The sequence below is a fragment of the Zingiber officinale genome, chromosome 7B (assembly GCF_018446385.1).
Source record: "Zingiber officinale cultivar Zhangliang chromosome 7B, Zo_v1.1, whole genome shotgun sequence".
NCBI classification, from domain to species: domain Eukaryota; kingdom Viridiplantae; phylum Streptophyta; class Magnoliopsida; order Zingiberales; family Zingiberaceae; genus Zingiber; species Zingiber officinale.
The window spans coordinates 117,439,178-117,457,801 of NC_055999.1; the positions used below are offsets into that span (position 1 = coordinate 117,439,178).

The window sequence follows — 18,624 nt, forward strand, 5'->3', positions numbered from 1 at the left end:
ATTGAAATAGCCCGTAGCTACTTCATTTGCTTTCGGTGGCAACAATTCTTTGACTTGAACTTCAAATTCCAATTCAAGTACAACACCTAATGAATTTGAAAAAATTATCAAGCTATGGGATACTCAATTGGAGTTAGAATGTGAGAATCACAATCACGCAGCAAGAATTGCGAAGATATTTGAAAAGATGGATAAATATTTGAATCCTTGCACTTGTGATGATGATTGAACTTGTTATTGTTACTACTCAATAGTGTTATTGGTTAATGTTCTCAGATACTAATATTTGTGTTGTATCACTCATTACCAAACTGAATGATCTATTAGTTATGGTTTTAATATTTAATGGTCCCTTTTATCTTAGAAAATAAGCAAGTGATATGTTTTTTTTAACTTTTAATTACCATGGAAATGGATTTTTTTGTGTGTTTTAAACAAATGAACAAGAAACCTATGCCATAGGTTCTCTATGTCATAGCATGTGCAAAGTGAGATTATGCTTCTTGATGCATTTAAATAAAATGGGTTTGTATAAAGTTAATGTGCTAGCATTTTATTGCTTGAATCAAGGAGCATAGTCTACAACAAAGAATAAGGTTGGAAGAAAGCTAATAATGAGCAAGTTCCCCATGCAAAAGGCAGTGTAAAGTACTCACCAAAACATATGTCAATCATTCCAAATCATAAACTCCAACACTAAAACATTGAAATAACCAAAACATAACAACCATCAGGACCAAAACATCCACCAGTACCAATACACAATAACCACCAGTATCAAAAGTAAAAATCCACAATTCATAAAACAAGCAATGATCATTTATGGTTGACAGAAGAATGTGATGAAGTTATTCTCTCATTCGAGGTATTTGGGCCAGACCTAGGCTTTGACACTGGTTGAGGTACTGATTGAACTTGTCTTCTCGAATCACTTGAGATCGATCGAAGTTTAGAGATTATGGTGTAATTTCTACCACCTTTGACAAATACGGGTGTTTGAATGATGGTAGATCGATCCACCTAAATTAATTTCAACAATATGTTTAATAGTTTAATACGTGGAAAAAAGCATAAAATGTAATTAAGCAAACTTACATTCACATTAGATAAGGCGTTCAAACTCCCTCCAATCTGTATCCCAAGTGTACTTGGTCCTTCATCTGTATTCAATTTTATGAATATTAACAAGACTTTAAGAAACTATTTTCATAGAATGTTTTGAACTAACTTGTAATTTCTCCCTTGTGTTGATTACCGAATCAATATTTGTTGGTTGGATATTACTTTGTTGTGAATTTGCCTCTTGTCGTGTGTTTCTATCATTCATACAAGTCCTTTAATTATGACCTAAATGACCACATCTTTTTGCATTTGTTTTGTCTATGTGGAACTTTCAATTTGATATGACTTTTTGCTGGAGGTTCATCAGGTTCTCTTCTTCTCAATTTGACTGGTCTTCTAGCTTTATTCTTATTATAAACAAGAGGAAGTTGAGGTAGAAATACACAATGAAACCACAAATCAAGGCCATTCATCACCATTATTGATCTTGAATAACATTTCTCGTAAGCTTCAGTCATGTAATAGTGACTAACAAAAGCCTCAGAGTCTTCGTATTTACATCAAAGTACACATATGCATGACTAAACAATTTGTAAATGAATTGAATAAAAAAATTATTTATTTTTATTTTTTCTATGGGTTGTCAGGGACTCGAATCCGGAACTAGTTGGATCGAGTATATATTTTCCCTTTTGGTAAAATATATAACAAATCCCTTTCCAAAACGTGCTTGCATTTTTCATTGCACACGACTTTTCCTATCTATACATATAAATAAAAAATATCCTGAGAAGAAAGTAAAGTGTAAATAAGAATTTTGACTACTCAGTTGATTCATGATAATTCTCTGAATATTTTTTCTCTTGATCTATAGTATAAATATAGATCATTTATACATCTTCTATGGATCTTATATTTATATTGTATTGTATTATGTCATGACTAATAAACAATTTACCAAGTCATTGATACAGATAATATCCAAATACCAAATATGTTCTCTATATGATCCATATAAATAAAAAAATTATTTTTGGAAAGATGAAAAAAAATAACTTGTTCTTCTTCCATAAAGAATTCTTCTAATATCCCGTACTTAATTTTTGCAACAAACTACATGCTAAACTTTTATGTTTACAAGCCAAAGTTCTGGCACTTTTACGTTTACGGTCCAAAGTTCTGGCACATGAAAGTCGAAGTATATACTTCATTCGATACAAACTCTATTTTTTTGAGGATCCACTATGATTGTGAGAAAGCTTTCTACATATCCGACCAAATCAATCTGGTAAATCGATCCAAATTATTTAATTAAGACAACTTTTGATAGCCTTCGGACTGTCCGGTTCTGACTTCGGATTTCATCTGGAAACCCTAGGTCGAACCGACGCTCATTGATCCCTCACAGGGGAACGCATCCTCACCTACTCCTCTCAAGAGAAGTTACATGTTGTCAGACCAGTCCTCCAGACTGACTGAACTTTTGCTCAGCGTCCGAGACTTCCGATCTTCATACTGGACGCCCACTCCACAACCCACCTAGACTTCCACCTAGTCCGCGACCACCAGGATTTCAACCTAGAGTCTCCGACTCTAGGATTTTGTCCGAAGCCCTCGATTCGCTAAGATTTTCCACCTAGGGTTACCACCCCTAGGGTTTTCCACCTGCCAACCGTAGGTAGGACTTTTCATCACCTAGGGTTACCACCCCCTAGAACCTAGGGTTACCACCCCCTAAGATTTTCCACCTACCTAGAATCCACTAAGACTTTTGTCTAAGGCAACTTAGGACTTTCTTGCAAGCTCAATCAATCTTATTAGACAACAAGATATCTTAACTTTTGAATCATTTGCCATTATCAAAACACATGTTTAATTGTACTTCCTGCACCAATATTTATAGCCTACATCCTCCGCATAGCCCCACAATTCAATCATCCCTAAAATGTCCCTATCAATATAGTCAAAATAATTAAATTATATTGACCACCGATATATTCTTTGTCATGAAGACCAAATTTCATCTCCCTATTATAATATAACTTAATTGTAAGACAATATGGTCAACCAGGAAGTCCTAGAAAAAATATGCATAATTAATAATTAATAACTGAATAAATTAACGAAAATGATGACATAGTAAATGAGCAAAATAGTAAGCACTTCATATGTATTTATCTTACCATAATTTGGAATGTGATCCGAGCAAGAGATACTACATTGAGCCATTAAATAAGGGGAGAGTGAGCGTGATATCAATAAATCTACTTCACATAGAATAAAATGCTCTACAATGTATAAAGGCTTGAGTTCTTCACTAGCTCTTTATCACTCTGCTTGGAAAAGAAAATAACGGAACTAAATTATCCTTCATATTATGACGATGACTAGAATCATTTACAAATTCAATTTCATTCAAATACAAAATGATAGTCCATTTTTATGTCAAATAATTTTGTATTGAATTGAGTGAATGAAGTTCAAATTTTATATAACCTCAAGAAATGAAGTGTGGAAATGTCATTGTCGAAAACTTTCCATTTTCTATGTTACAGGATTTCAAGACGAAATTTGTCATAGTTTATTTCACACAATACAAAAAATGAGAGTGATATAAAAGTTGAGATATACCATACCTATCGTGAAGAGCAAACAAGAACCCATACGAAGAACAAGACACATTCACCTTAATACAATCTACTCAAGAAGTTAATTAAAGCAATACAAAATGCATCAATCTAGACGAAAGAAAGTTGAATCTAACGGATCGATTTGGAAAAACGTTCAAAAATTAGGATTAAATTGGATCAATTGAAAAATAAGGGACAAAATTGAAACTGTGTCAACAAAAAATGAAGAACTAAATTAGGAATTAACTCAATTATATATATAAGAATTTTTATTATGCATACCCAGCAAACTATAATCATCTAGTGTTAAAAAAAATTAACTCACGGCTTACCTATAAATGGATATGCAGGGTAATAAAATTATTTATATATATAAACCTTATTATTTCATGAAAAGTGATAATAATTGACTTTTTTTTATATTCATGCTTAATGATACTATAAAATTTTAATAGTTTTATGATGAATTTTTTTGAATAATTTGAAATTAGCTGACTAATCAACCTAGTTTAGTTGATCTGTTCAATTCAACTCACTTGGCACATCTATTATTATACTTGATGTAGACATCTTTTAACAATCAATTATCTACGTCCATTTATAATATTAAAATCTTTACAGAGTTAAATATAATATTATTATTTTTAAATTAGTTAAAGATCTATTTTTTTAAAAAAAAATCAGCATATTCACTTGTCAGTGCTTAGATCTTGTCTTTTGTTTCTTTTTGCAAGTGCTGTATTTGTTCACGTAAAACAAAAAGTCAACCACGTGTTTCCGAAACCAAACAGCGGTATTTTTTTAGAACACTTCCTCCTTCCAGCCAAACTTAGTCAAACTTGGTCGACGAGATTGTGATCCAAGTTCATGGCCTTTTGCTCTTGCTGTCTAACGGTTCAAGCTTTCATGTGCAAGTGACAAAAGCTTTGATAGGACTCGCCGACCCTGGCCGTGCATGCTTTTCTGTCGTCGCCTATCCTGAATCATCCAGTGGCCGAAAATGATCTGCAGCATAAATGTGTGTATTAAAAATTAAATATTTTAGAATTGGTTTCTATAAATTCTTGTTTTGTTGATAAATTGTGTACCGCCTTCAGATTTCGCCCTAGCAAGAGTAGTCAGCAGTGGCGGCGGCTTAGAGGGAGATGGAGGAGCAGCTGATACAGAAGGATGGACCGAGCAGGGGGCGGTGGTGCGGCGGCGAAGCGGCCCAGGAAGCCCGACGGTTAGGGTACGTGGCGGCGCCGATGGTGGGGGTGATGATGTCGCAGTTCCTGGTCCAGGTGTCTTCCTCCATGGTGGTCGGCCACCTCGGCGAGCTTGACCTCGCCGCCGCCGCCATCGCCTTCTCCCTCGCCAACGTCTCCGGCTTCAGCCTCATGGTAAGTCCTCTTCCTTTAAGTTCACCCCTCCGATGATGTGAGCAGCGGAAACACTCCGCCCAATCCACGCTCCTCGGTGCTGACCTTCCTCTCTTGGTTGGTCTCACCGGCGGTGCCAATAAGTTCCCACTCACTCAGTAACAATAAGAGAACATGTTGTAAGAGGAAGAAGCATTCAATTTGGCTTCTCCTTCTACACATAACCAATAATTTCAAGTCATTAAGAGACAAAGAAACACTTGTAAGTTACTGGCTAGTATTGAATAGCTCCAATCAAGCTTTGTGGACAATATCTCTCGTAACACACGGTGTTGTAGTTGGTGATGATGATGAGGCTGATGAGTGAATCATAAAAAAGTGCACCATTTTTTGATCGATGGCCACTTCTCTTACTGTACTTGTGACTTTCAGAACATGGGTGAAATTTTTTATCTGCAGTTTGATTTCATCTCCGTAGATAGAAACAAAACTTGCTTTACTTTGCTTATAGTATTTCATATCCTTGTTTGAAAAGTTGTTATGTCGATCTTTCGAGTACTAGGATGTTGTGGTTGCTACTTCTGCAGTGCTTCAATTTTTCCATTGATCAACAGATTGGAATGGCGAGTGGCCTGGAAACTCTTTGTGGACAAGCCTATGGAGCAAAACAGTATCATTCATTAGGTGTCTATACATACAGAGCCATATTTTCTCTTCTAATGGCATGCCTCCCTATCTCCCTTGTGTGGGCCTCAATGGGGAAGCTTCTCCAATTAGTAGGTCAAGACCCCGCGATATCTCAAGAAGCCGAGCGATATGCAATATGGCTGATACCTGGCCTCTTCGCCTACGCGATCACTCAACCCCTAATGAAGTTCCTTCAATCTCAAAGCCTAATTTTGCCTATGCTCCTGAGCTCAGTTTCAACACTGTGCCTCCATGTTCTTCTTTGTTGGCTTTTGGTGTACAAGTCAAGCTTGTCTAATGTTGGAGCTGCTGTTTCACTAAGCATATCGTATTGGTTGAATGTACTGATATTGATTCTGTACATAAGGTACTCAGATTCCTGCAGATTAACTCGTTCCCCGATCACAAAGGAGGCATTTAAAGGCATTAACGAGTTCTTACGTGTAGCGGTGCCATCAGCATTGATGATATGGTAATTGACATGTCTTAGCACTACTATTTTTCATCAGTTCTTACATGTGGTTTCAACCTTACCACAGCCTTGAATGGTGGTCTTATGAACTGCTTATCTTGCTCTCTGGTCTCCTGCCAAATCCAAAGCTCGAAACTTCTGTCCTCTCAATTTGGTAAGTAAATGTTGAAAGTAAACAATGATTACTCCCCGTACTTGATCACTGACTTCTTCGGTTTGGCATTCTTGAACAGCCTCAGCAGTGTTTCACTGCTATATTGCATACCGTATGGGCTTGGCTGTGCAGCAAGGTATATCTGAAACCATAATGCTTATTTGCTTGTTCATAGATACACCTTAACATGTTCATCTTGAACTAGTACTCGAGTCTCGAATGAATTAGGAGCATCGAATCCTAAAGGTGCTAAGCTAGCTGTGTTTGTATCCATGTCACTGGCTGTTTTGGAGGCTGTTCTTGTGGTTGCAACTCTCTTAGCCTTGCGCAGTGTGTTGGGTTATGCATACAGCAACGAGAGAGAGGTCGTAAACTATGTCTACGAGATGGTTCCCATGGTGTGCCTCACAGTAGTCACAGACAACATACAAGGGATTCTCTCAGGTTCTCTATTTGTTCTAGTACTATGAATCCATCTAATATGTTTATACTTTTCTCGAGATATCGGATCGTAAATAAACACCCAAACCATATCAGGGATTGCTAGAGGCACTGGATGGCAGCATTTGGGTGCTTATGTGAACCTTGGAGCATTCTATTTGGTCGGGATTCCGGTCGCTATTTTACTCGGTTTTGCATTGCATTTGAGAGGGAAAGGCCTTTGGGTCGGCATTGTGTGCGGCTCCACAGTACAATCAACGCTCCTTGCGTTGATAACAAGCTTCACAAATTGGGAACACCAGGTAAGTTCTTCATTGTTCTATCTGAAACTCTTTGAACGATGCACTATATCGTAATTCGTATCGTAAGCTAGAGGATGCTAATGTCTTATCATGATCTTATTTTTCAGGCAGAATTAGCAAGAGGGCGAGTCATCCATGAAAGATTACCTTTACGTAATGAATTGAAATGAAGCAGCCATCAGTTCCCCTATATCGAAATTTCTACCTCTTTTCTTATGGGGAAAAAAAGATATTGTTTTTATGATATTTCACTAGATAAAAGCACAAAACTAGTTTTTGGTTGAATAAGAATTCTTCCAAGTATTGGTCGTCTCGTTTTGGGAGAATTTTCAGTTTATCTACAAAAGTTGATTTCACAAATACAGAAACGAAAGTAACAAAGAAAACAAAATCTTAGGCATTAGGATTGGGCTTTAGTCGAAGTCCTTTTCAAAGGTGTGTTTTTAAGATTGGCGTTCGAATATTTCTTCTCCTTGCAAAGAATCAAAGCCTAATCACACCATTTCTAGATCAAAAGAAGCTCAAGCATCATCATCATGAACTTTTGTCCTTTAGCTTTCCTATCAATGAATCTAATTCCAACACCCAATTCCTCATATCATTTCACTTTACGCGCGGAGCATTTCGGTGCAACAAAATGAACCTAACTATCCATTAATTCAATTAATTAAGAAATAATTAGAAGGAAAAAAACAAATTACTTTAAATTGGATTTTAAATTATGATAAAAAAATAAGGAACCTTTTGATTTTGTTGATTTTGATTGCAACGCCGTTTCAAGTGTTGACACTCGTGGTGACGGGACCGTCGTATGCTGCGAATATTCCGTTACGGTTGACGGACGGAGAGCATTCATCGTCGCCTATAAATACCAGTCCGCTTCCGATCGACTCTCATCGCCCTTTCACCTTCTTTGTTCGCCTCTCACTGTGACATCGTTCGACGCCTCACGATTTCCTTTCCATTCGGTCACCTCGATCCCTCGATGGCCGCCGCGAAGATCGAGAAGCTCCAGCCGGCAGTTGCTGCTCTTGATCAGATCAGGTGAGACTGAAGCGCGTCTCTTGGGATCTTTTGTAATCCATGGAGTCAGGGGAAAGAGATTAGATCTGACGGTCGTTTTTTTGTTTGTTTGTTTTTTCTACAGTGAGAATGAGAAATCTGGATTCGTAAGCCTCGTTTCTCGTTATCTGAGGTAGGATTCCGTAGATCGGTGTGTTTGCTTTTGGATTTACTTCGTTGCGAGCTCTTTTGGTTCTGGTGATTGGAATGCCATCTTTTTGTTGTTTTAATTGGGTCTCAGTGGGGAAGCCGACCAGATTGAATGGAGCAAAATTCAGACTCCGACTGATAAGGTGGTTGTACCTTACGACAGCTTGGCGCCACCTCTGGAAGGTCAGTTTTCCTTATTTGGTCGGATCTGTGTCATGCCATTGCTGGTTTTCGGATTAATTGTGGCCATCGTGTCGCAGACCTTGAGGCAACGAAGAAGCTCCTCAACAAGCTTGCGGTGCTAAAGCTCAATGGAGGACTGGGAACCACCATGGGATGCACGGGTCCCAAGTAAGTAAATCGTCAAGGGTTGTTTATCTTTAAGCTTTCTGTCGAATGCAAAGCTTGTAAATTTTTTGCTAAATCGATGATTGTGTTGATGAGTTGATATGAGTTAGTAGTTTCATTTGAAATAGCCTTTGCGCTCGGATATTTAGTCGGAGAACATCGAACAATATTTTAACAAAGAATGTTGAGGGAAAGAATTATCTTGTTTCTTCTTTGAGTCATCCAGTGCTTCTAAAGCTAGTAGGAATAGTTGCAAACCTGTCTGATTTGGCTGGCTACATAAAGAATTATACAATTCATGAATTAAGGCTACCGGATTGGTTTTTTTTGGATGAGCTTTGTGAAACTAGTTTTTGATTGGTCCCACCCTTTTAAATGCAAAAACAAGTATTTTAACTTTGTTTGAAAATCATTATTTCAATCCTCTCTAATTTGAATAATTAGATAGCAAATCCTAGCCACCTGAACTATGACTTTTTTTTTTGTGCCTGGTATGTGCATTATCAGTAATCTGAGCACTCAAAATATTCTTGTGCAAACTGTTTGTGCAAATATTCTCTTCTCGTAGATCACTCTGCATAGTTTTACGAAGCCTGTCGAAATCAGAAGTTCATCCAGTGCTGATAAAGCTAGTAAGAATAGTTGTGAACCCGTCTGATTTGGCTGGCTACATTAAGAATTATACAGTTCATGAATCAAGACTACCAGATTGGTATTTTTTGGATGAACCTCATGAAACTAGTTTCTGATTGTTCCCGCCCTATTAAATGCAAGCAATAAGTATTTAACTTAGTTTGAAAGTCATTATTTCAATCCTCTGTAATTTGAATAATTAGATAGTGAATCCTATCCACCTGAACTATGACTTTTTTTGTGCCTGGTATGTGCATTATCAGTAATCTTAGTATTCAAAATATTCTTGTGCAAACTCCTTGTGCAAATATTCTCTTCTCGTATATCACTCTGTAATTTTTTCTAAGCCTGTGGAAATCAGTGGTTGCTGTGTAGCATATATGCTTTTGTATTCTATTCAACATAAACTGAGCTACATTTCCATTAACCACAGGTCTGTAATTGAAGTTCGTAATGGTTTTACATTCCTTGATCTGATTGTTATCCAAATTGAGGTAAGTTAATTTAAAGGGTTTATTTTCAATCTATTGTCATAAACTAGAAGATATTGAACCATCGGATAACACTTTGTAGTCTCTAAATAAGAAGTACGGATGCAATGTTCCTCTTCTTTTGATGAATTCTTTCAACACTCATGATGATACACTCAAGGTGAGAATAACGTGCTGTATTTGGTATCATAAGTGTGCTACACTTTTCCTTGGAAATGGTATGCTGACACTGCTTATGTATTTGATGAATGTGAAGATTGTGGAGAAATATGCCAACTCAAATATTGAGATTCATACATTTAATCAGGTTTGAACTTTGAATATCTTTTTTAGTTTTTATCAGTTTGGATATTTGTAAGATGTAGCAACAAATCAATCTTCTTTTTCTACTTTAATCTTGAAAAGGTCATCTAGTAACCTATAATTATTTAATTTGCAGAGCCAGTATCCTCGCTTGGTTGTTGAAGATTTTTCGCCATTGCCAAGCAAAGGCCAAACAGGCAAGGATGGCTGGTACGTTCTGCTCAAACATTGTTGCAAACTGTACATGATAAGATATGCCATATGTTTCTTAGCACTTGTAACTTACCTTGTAAGCAAAGAGTCCAAGTAACAGTAGTCAGCATCAATTTTGAGAAAATTTGAATGATTGAATCAGTGGAAAAGTCAACCTTTTCCAATTGTACCGGAACTTTTCACTGAATGAACCTATTCTTTGGCGTGGAGGAATTTGCTGTTGGATCCCTAAATGGAACTTGTGGAGCTAAAATGAATGTCTGTTTTTGTTGACTGATAAGTCTGTATTTCATTCACTTTCATGCATGACATCATTTTGTAAGTTCATAATTTGGATGCCTTGTAGATATGTGCTTAATCTAGACAATTATTTCTGTCATGGAAGTTTATTTATTGTGCATGTTCTTATTTTTGAAGGTATCCTCCTGGTCATGGTGATGTTTTCCCAGCCTTGAAGAATAGTGGCAAACTTGATGCCTTATTATCACAGGTTTGAAACAATCAACTAAATAGCAAATTTTTAGTTGTGTGGCATCCATTCTGCTCATTTTTTTATAATTTCTTATTGATGACACTCAATTCGTCCATTTTATTTTATTACCTTTTCTATTTGTTTAATGATCCTATGCATTACTTTCCTCAGGGGAAGGAGTATGTATTTGTTGCGAATTCAGACAACTTGGGTGCCATTGTTGACATAAGTATACTTTCTATCTCTTAGTTATTTTTTTCACTATTTAATCTAAAATTTCTTTCATTATGTCACCTAAGAATGTTCCCCCTACTGTATAGAAATCCTTAACCATTTGGTCAACAACCAGAATGAGTATTGTATGGAGGTATCTTCCTATTCATTCAATTCCAAAGTATGCTGAGTTTAAGGAAGGCATTGACATGTATACTGCCTCCTCAGGTGACACCTAAAACACTAGCTGATGTTAAAGGTGGCACATTGATTTCATATGAAGGAAGGGTTCAGGTAAGAAATTTGGATTTGGTGTCTTTGATGCTACACTATTTGTTCAGACTTTTGGCATGTTCTGTGGCTCAAAACAATTGGTATTGCACATTTTTTTTAATGATAATATCAGTAGTTTAATAAGAACAATGTATTTGCTGTGATCATATATGCTGCTATTCTTTATTGTGTATATATCACCTCCAAGCAAGTTTCTGGCTGGTATGCATCTGTGACCCTGAGAAATAAATATTTATATTCAAAATGATCATAACACAAAAACAAGAAGTATATTCTGATCTCATACTAAAAACTGATATATTGATCTGATTGTTCATAATGGTTGAGAAACATTTTTCAAGATTTCACGTACACACATGCACATGCATGCATATACATTTTCTATGTGGCATTATATGTAGCTAACGAATTAGTTTAAGAACCTAATTGTTTGGTATTTAAACATGGTTTCTTTATGTATCTACCTTGATTTTGGCTTGTTAATTTTTTTTTAAAAAAAATATTTTTGTTTATTTGTTCTTACAATTATCGTTATAGGATGAAGAAATCATGATACAGTTCTACATGTAAGGTTACTGATTTTATGAAACTCCTAAATCCTAATTAACTAGTCTTGTACAGTTTTTCAAAGGGCGAAGAGTAATTGATCAAATTTACAGGCGTTCATATGAAGAAACACTTACGATATTGGAACTCATGCCTTATCGAGCATGTTATCCAATTTTAAAACTGGTTTACAATAGCAAATGCTAGTCATAATATGAATTTGAAGGAAACTGATTTATTTATTAGTGAAGCTAAAGTTAATAAGAGTAGTTTTATAAAAAAAATTAAGACCTCGAACTCAAGGACGTAGTTATGGTATAAAAAGTCCCACTTGTCATATAACAATTCTACTAAAAGAAAAATCTTAATTTTTATTAGATAAATCTAAGATTTAGATTCGTTATATTATTTATAGTCAAATACAATATATGGACGAAAAAAAATATAATAGAAAAATATGGGACAAAAAATAAATCCACTTGGTTTTAGACTTGGTACAACTCACCATCATCATTCCTTTTGGTTTGAAAAACCAAAAAATTATTTTGTAAATTTACAAGAAGATGAAAAAATAAGGAATTGTAAGTCATTTCTGGCAATGAATCAACAATTCGCAGTACTTTTCTTGCCTATTCCCGATGAACCAATGTGTATACATAGATGTAGGAGACTCTGTTTGGAAAGTAATAAGCACCTTTGACATCTCTTCATATGCAAAGAATTCTCAACATGAAAACACAGAGATAAAGGACTGATCTTTGAATAGGAAAAAGAATGGACCTGCAGGGTCCCAAATGAATTTGGCTTATTCGAAAAAAGCCTTATTTTTTGGAAAATCTATCTGGTGTCCAGTACTGCATGGTTCCCCTATGCAAGAACTCCTCGTGCTTTTGAAGCTCATCCTCTTCATGATAAATGCTCCGCTTGCCCCGAAATGATCCAGCCCAATACACATTCAATAGTGCCCTCGTAGCATTAACCTGTCAATTGCCACTGGTAATATCATGAGTATCATAATAGGAACATAACATGAAAATCATGATAGTGCTTTGAGTTTATCCTATATCATGAATGTACGAGCTGAACTTTGATAGAAGTACCTCCTAATCTAATCTGTTGAATTTTGTGTTTTTAACATGAGTTGATATCTCAATATACCTACAACACATGAAATCACTTTGACTGAAAGTAATATGTTTGCATGCTTAGTAAAATCAGCTTATGATATTCTTATTTTGAGAAGAGCTATTAATTATGCCATTTTACTTGTTGTCATGACATTAAAGCTTCATTAAAGCAGTAGCTGATTTAATTACTGCATCTAAACATCTGTGGTACATATCTTGCAGCTTCTTGAGATTGCACAAGTACCTGATGCTCATGTAAGTTGCATCACAAGACGCTGTCTGTTTTTGTCATTCCATATCAAGGGAAAAAAAGATGAACTGCTTCTTTTCATTGGCCATTATTGTAACATAACTTACTTGTTATGCCACTTCTTTTATTATGCAGGTGAATGAATTTAAATCAATTGAAAAGTTCAAGATCTTCAACACTAACAATCTGTAAGCATTATATGTTCTGGCTTCACAGCATTATAGTGGGAATTCTGCTGCATTTTTCTAAAGTTTGCAATGACAGCTGGGTGAACTTGAAGGCCATTAAGCGGCTTGTAGAAGCAGATGCACTTAAAATGGAAATTATTCCAAATCCTAAGGTGTTCTGATGATTATTTATTTCTACTTCTGCTCGTACTTTTTGATCCATCTCAAATAAACAGAATATTGAGCTTCGTGAATTTATGTAGGAAGTGGATGGTGTGAAGGTTCTTCAACTGGAAACTGCAGCTGGAGCAGCAATTCGAGTAATCATCAGGCTGACAAGATACTGATTAGTTTTTTATCTCATAATTCAAAAACTTACGTCCTAAACAGAGTAAATTATGCTTTAACAGTTCTTTAACAATGCTATTGGAATTAACGTTCCACGATCTCGGTTTCTTCCAGTGAAGGCAACATCAGATTTGCTTCTAGTACAGGTATGTTACCAGACCATCTCTGCTATGAGGAACAATGGATATTCATAATTTTGTCTTACTTTCTATTATGTTTATTTATTTATTTTGCTTTTGTCACTTGCAGTCTGATCTGTACAAATTGGTTGATGGCTTTGTTGTTCGCAATACAGCACGAAAAATTCCTGCAAACCCCTCAATTGAACTTGGACCTGAATTTAAGAAGGTAAAATCACAAATGGAGTGTTTTTAGTTAGTAATTTGATTCCTTTGATTAAAATTGTTCCTCCACTTGTAGGTTGCTGACTCCCTTTCCCGTTTCAAGTCTGTACCTAGCATTGTTGACCTAGATAGCCTTAAGGTTTCTGGTGATGTTTGGCTTGGTGCAGGAATAATACTAAAGGTATTTTTTTTCCCTATATTGTCCTTTATCTATTTTCTTTTTTTACTTGTGTAGTTGTGTTAGATCACATCAACTTTCTTCTTACTGGGGTTTCAAAGTTCCTTTTGTCATGAAAATTTCCCATGCTTTCTTCCTATTAAATGGGTGTATTCATTTCCTTTCATTTCTCTTTATTTTTTGTCACATCTTCACAAAAACACAAGAATTATTTACAGAGTGCACTGGTAGTTGATTGTTTCCTTTAGGATAAAGTAAGCATGGCTGTTCACTTGGGTAATGGTACTGATACCTTAGCACCAGCATGATCACTCTTTTATAACCTAATTGAGATTATATTCATCTTACTAGTTAATTTTTTAATCTTGTGCAAAAATAAACTTTTCATCTGCAATCTTACTACTTAATACTTAATAGTTAATATCAATGTGAGTGATATTAATGCCGAGGGAATGACATCTATTCTTCTTTTTCCTGTTAGAAAATTAGAAATTGCCCCAGTGATTATAACCCTGATCATGATCTACCATATGAATGGTTCTGCATGTGATGAGTAGTGCTATGGTAGGTTTCCACAAACCTCTCATCTTTGAAGGAAGACTAGAATTTAGTTTTATGCAAACTTACAACTATTAACAGTATCAAACAAAATTTATGGCCAATGGTCCGGTTGGAGGGTTTCTCGAGTATTTAGGGTGCTTGGACATTTGGAAGGATGTATAGGATATTGCAACTTGAAGTGTTCTAGATCATATTTGGGCAAAAGAAACCACATTAATAAATTAACTTGAAAATTATCTTGTGAGATTTACTGGAGTTTCCTGTTTGTCTAACAATGTTTGCTGTAGCTGAAGCCCTCAGGCTCAAATGCAAGTGATAAATTGAATTGGCACCTGATGTTTGTGACATTTGTTTCCCTGTGACAATAATGTACATTCCAAAGATACATTCAGTTCAGTTGTTCCTCTTATCGCAGAGGATAAACCTCCTTGCTGAAATATACGAGGGCTTTTTAGTCCATAGAAAATACTAGTTTTGCTGTTACTATGATAATCTACTTGGGTGAAGGGACATGCCTCATCTCTGTTCCAAAAAGGAAAAAAAACGAAAAAGGATCTATATGAAACTGTGTAGAGGAAAACAGGCGTGAGAGAAACATGCAATTCTTGGTTTGACAAAAGAGAACAATAAACAGGAAGGTTCCAGTGATAATCTGTGGTTATGGCAGAGATGATTAGGCACCATTTCTGATTATGTCATTTGGTTACGTGTACACATCATTTGCAAACATGCCAATACACCACCTGTATGTGGTTTGAAGTTCCATATTGCTATATGTATATTTCCTGGTTGCTTGGTGGTTTCAAATTCTCAGATTCGTCAAAAAAGTATATACCAAATTCTTTTAGAACGGAACATTTTGTGCCACCCCTTGGAAACTGCTAACGAATGAAATTTGTTGGTGAGCTTTAAAATTAACCCACCCATTGACCTGTTACTATAAAACTCGTTCTCTTCTGCTAGCAATACCATATAACATCATTAAATTTGCCATCCTAATGGTTGCCTCATACCTGCTATTTATTGTTTAATAGTATTTTGTTTTGCTAATCTTTCGCGCCTGTGATGAAGGGCAACGTGGCTATCGCTGCAAAGTCTGGGGTTAAGTTGCAGATCCCTGATGGTGCTCTCCTGGAGAACAAGGTAAACCAACCACCAAATTACTAAGATTTCTTTTTGCTCATTTGAATGCCCAATTTCCAAGGTTTGCAGTGAACATGTTTTTCATTCGTTGAGCCAGGTAATCAACGGCCCTGAGGATCTGAGAGCATAAACATCCATGAAATTTTGGTTTGCCTAGTTTGCACGTCCAAAGAGGATTTGGGCACTTTTAGAGCACTTCATTTTCCTCTTCATTCTCTACTATTATTGACCTGCGCAAGGACAGCTCATGCATCCACAATTTTCTCTTTACTTAGAGAGGGCATAAAATTACAATGTATAAGAAGTGGAGCCTTGTGGGAGCTCCCGTCAATTTGTCTGTCTTGTCTGTGTCTTTTTGTTGCCGTTTCACGGAAAAACTTATTTTCCTTCAACTTCCCTTCATATTATTCTGGTCGCACTTCTCTTAGGTGTTTGGCTGCAGTTTAACAATCTTGTCAGGAACAGGGAAAATATAAATGCAGCAAATGCTAGTGCTACTTGGGAGAAAGAACTTGTTTATTTGGCTGGAACAATGATATCAGTCTGTGGTGAAATCCTAACACATAAATGACTATAAATTGCCTTGCTTTTTATCTGTAGTGACATTTCGAAGCACTCCAAACCAAAGGCATGGTGCAAGATATAGCATTTCAGCTTCAAATTTAGAATGCAACAACAATGTTACATTAACTAGGAATCTTTTCACGGGTTCTCCTTCCCTCACCTCCTCCCAAACAGCACGGGTTCTCTTTCCCTCACCTCCTCCCAAACAGTAGGAGATCCCTGATAAGGCTCGATCAGAGGGGGTTGTTGTCATAAATAAATCATGTCATTTAGATCAATAAAAAAAATATATATCTATTAAAAATAATTTTATAAGGTATAAGATTAACTAAATTTCATCTAATCAATTAAACTATGCAACAAAGAAGCTATTATTATAAAAAAATAGCTAATCTCCTCATAGGATTCACGTCTTTGTAGACCTCCGTGTCCAGACACTTGCCAATTTTCTTGCTTTATCTTTCTCTCAATGATAGTGAGCCGCATAAGAGGTCGCTAATGTGACGGATCCACAGTATTATTATAAAAAATAAATTATCTTAATAAATAAGTCAAAATGTGTTGATATGTATTAGCGGTGTTAAATAGGTTGAAGGATTTGACCCACGTGTAGGCTGAGCATGTTCCAATCCCTAGCGATACCAAGGCACAAACTTGGGCCACATGGCCCTATCGAGTTCGATTCGAAATTTAAAAAATAAAAAAAATAAGTAGACAATATTCTTTCATAAAAAATTAAAGAACAATTCCTAATAACTTTTTTTTTTAATTTTTTTTTTAATTTTTCGTTTTTAATTTTTCGATCGGTTATAAGCTGACTCTATAATTTATCTTCTTTAATATAAATTGGGACGGATTGTAAGAGACTCCTAAGTTGAGTGTAATCACATTTTACTATAATGAGTTGTGCATGCATTCGGAAAAAAATTTCTCCCACCTCCTAATCATTTGATAGTCTGGCTATAAAATAATTTCATAATTATCTTTTTTCGTATAATTTAAGGACGGATTGTAAAGGACACCTAGGATGAATGTAATTACCTTTGCTACGACAAGCAAGGGCGTAGACAGGGCTGGACTTTGCTGGGCTCCAACCCAGTGCAACTCAGCAAATAATCCAGTAACTTTAGCCCTCAACTTGATTATGATGGGCTAGACTTTGTTAGGCTCAGCATTTTTAGCCCAGGGTAGTACAATTAGGCAAGCAGCCCTACAATTTTAGGCTTTAATCTGGCTACACTGGGCTGAGCTTTACTGGGCTCAGTGTTTTTAGCCCAGGATAATTGTTCAACCTGGCTACGCCATTGACGACAAGTTACGTCTGCATGCTAACAAGCGGCTCGCCATAATTCTCAGAGTTGATAAGAGTTCAATTTCACGCAAGAGCACTGTCATGGTCAAATTTTTAATGTGCATGCGCGTCACATATGGAGGAGCTTACACTTTTCTTAGATTTACGTAATGGATAGAATATGAGACTGGACCATTTATCTCAAGATTAGTTGAATTATAGTATTTTAATATTTGGTATAAAAAAAACTGAGTTCTTTCGACATGCGGTGCTCGAATCACTTAAAGTTTGTTTGGATGGGGTGAAGAAAAGTTTATTAACGAAAGGGGAAGAGAGGGAAAGTAAAGTATTTAATTTCTCCTTGTTTGGGAGGGAGAGAATGTTCATTTACGTAACATGTGTTACTTTGTATAAGAGGAAAGGAAGGGGAATGAAGGTTAAATAGATAAAATTTTAAAAATATCCTTACTTTTTAAATTAGATATTTTTTATAATATTAATATTTATTTTATAAATATAAGTTAGATATTTTGAATAATAATATTAATTCTTATTTTTATTTTTATAAAACGGAAACAAAATATATCCTATTTTTATAAAAACTAATCACTATAATAAACACAAAGTATATCCAATATCAAGTAACAAGTCTTACATAAATAATAATAGTCTGACAAATATTCAAGATCATCCAAGTACATATAATTCAAATGCATAATACATAACATCCAAATATATAATTCCAATGCATAACGAGCAACAAACTAATCATGTCGTAGATTCTCTCCATCTAACATTTGAAATAATAAGTTTTTGC

At 35.7% G+C, this 18,624-nt stretch overlaps 2 protein-coding genes across 2 annotated transcripts; both read left to right on the forward strand.

Annotated features, from left to right (window-relative positions):
• Window positions 1-4,553: 4,553 nt before the first annotated feature.
• LOC122007129 (protein DETOXIFICATION 10-like) lies at window positions 4,554-7,422 on the forward strand. Its single transcript, XM_042562914.1, has 8 exons — window positions 4,554-4,710; window positions 4,790-5,074; window positions 5,668-6,212; window positions 6,280-6,366; window positions 6,446-6,502; window positions 6,572-6,810; window positions 6,904-7,109; window positions 7,217-7,422. The coding sequence occupies exons 2-8, from the start codon at window positions 4,838-4,840 to the stop codon at window positions 7,277-7,279; spliced, it is 1,434 nt and encodes a 477-aa protein (XP_042418848.1). The 5' UTR covers window positions 4,554-4,710; window positions 4,790-4,837; the 3' UTR covers window positions 7,280-7,422.
• Window positions 7,423-7,990: 568 nt separating this feature from the next.
• Window positions 7,991-16,344, forward strand: LOC122007131 (UTP--glucose-1-phosphate uridylyltransferase-like). The gene is made up of 21 exons (XM_042562915.1): window positions 7,991-8,153; window positions 8,257-8,304; window positions 8,413-8,504; window positions 8,582-8,672; window positions 9,736-9,796; window positions 9,876-9,953; window positions 10,050-10,100; window positions 10,233-10,306; window positions 10,727-10,799; window positions 10,953-11,010; window positions 11,102-11,148; window positions 11,223-11,288; window positions 13,184-13,216; window positions 13,347-13,399; window positions 13,476-13,551; window positions 13,642-13,698; window positions 13,789-13,872; window positions 13,976-14,074; window positions 14,147-14,251; window positions 15,881-15,952; window positions 16,050-16,344. The coding sequence occupies exons 1-21, from the start codon at window positions 8,095-8,097 to the stop codon at window positions 16,080-16,082; spliced, it is 1,410 nt and encodes a 469-aa protein (XP_042418849.1). The 5' UTR covers window positions 7,991-8,094; the 3' UTR covers window positions 16,083-16,344.
• The last annotated feature ends 2,280 nt before the right edge of the window (window positions 16,345-18,624 follow it).

Bases quoted from the DNA above. Each gene is read 5' to 3' on its own strand.
- LOC122007129 (XM_042562914.1), top strand. From the start codon at position 4,838: ATGGAGGAGCAGCTGATACAGAAGGATGGACCGAGCAGGGGGCGGTGG. The intron at 6,367-6,445 runs GTAAGTAAATGT...ATTCTTGAACAG, and splicing joins ACTTCTGTCCTCTCAATTTG to CCTCAGCAGTGTTTCACTGC. The intron at 6,811-6,903 runs GTTCTCTATTTG...AAACCATATCAG, and splicing joins CATACAAGGGATTCTCTCAG to GGATTGCTAGAGGCACTGGA.
- LOC122007131 (XM_042562915.1), top strand. From the start codon at position 8,095: ATGGCCGCCGCGAAGATCGAGAAGCTCCAGCCGGCAGTTGCTGCTCTT. The intron at 10,101-10,232 runs GTTTGAACTTTG...TTTAATTTGCAG, and splicing joins AGATTCATACATTTAATCAG to AGCCAGTATCCTCGCTTGGT. The intron at 14,252-15,880 runs GTATTTTTTTTC...CCTGTGATGAAG, and splicing joins GTGCAGGAATAATACTAAAG to GGCAACGTGGCTATCGCTGC.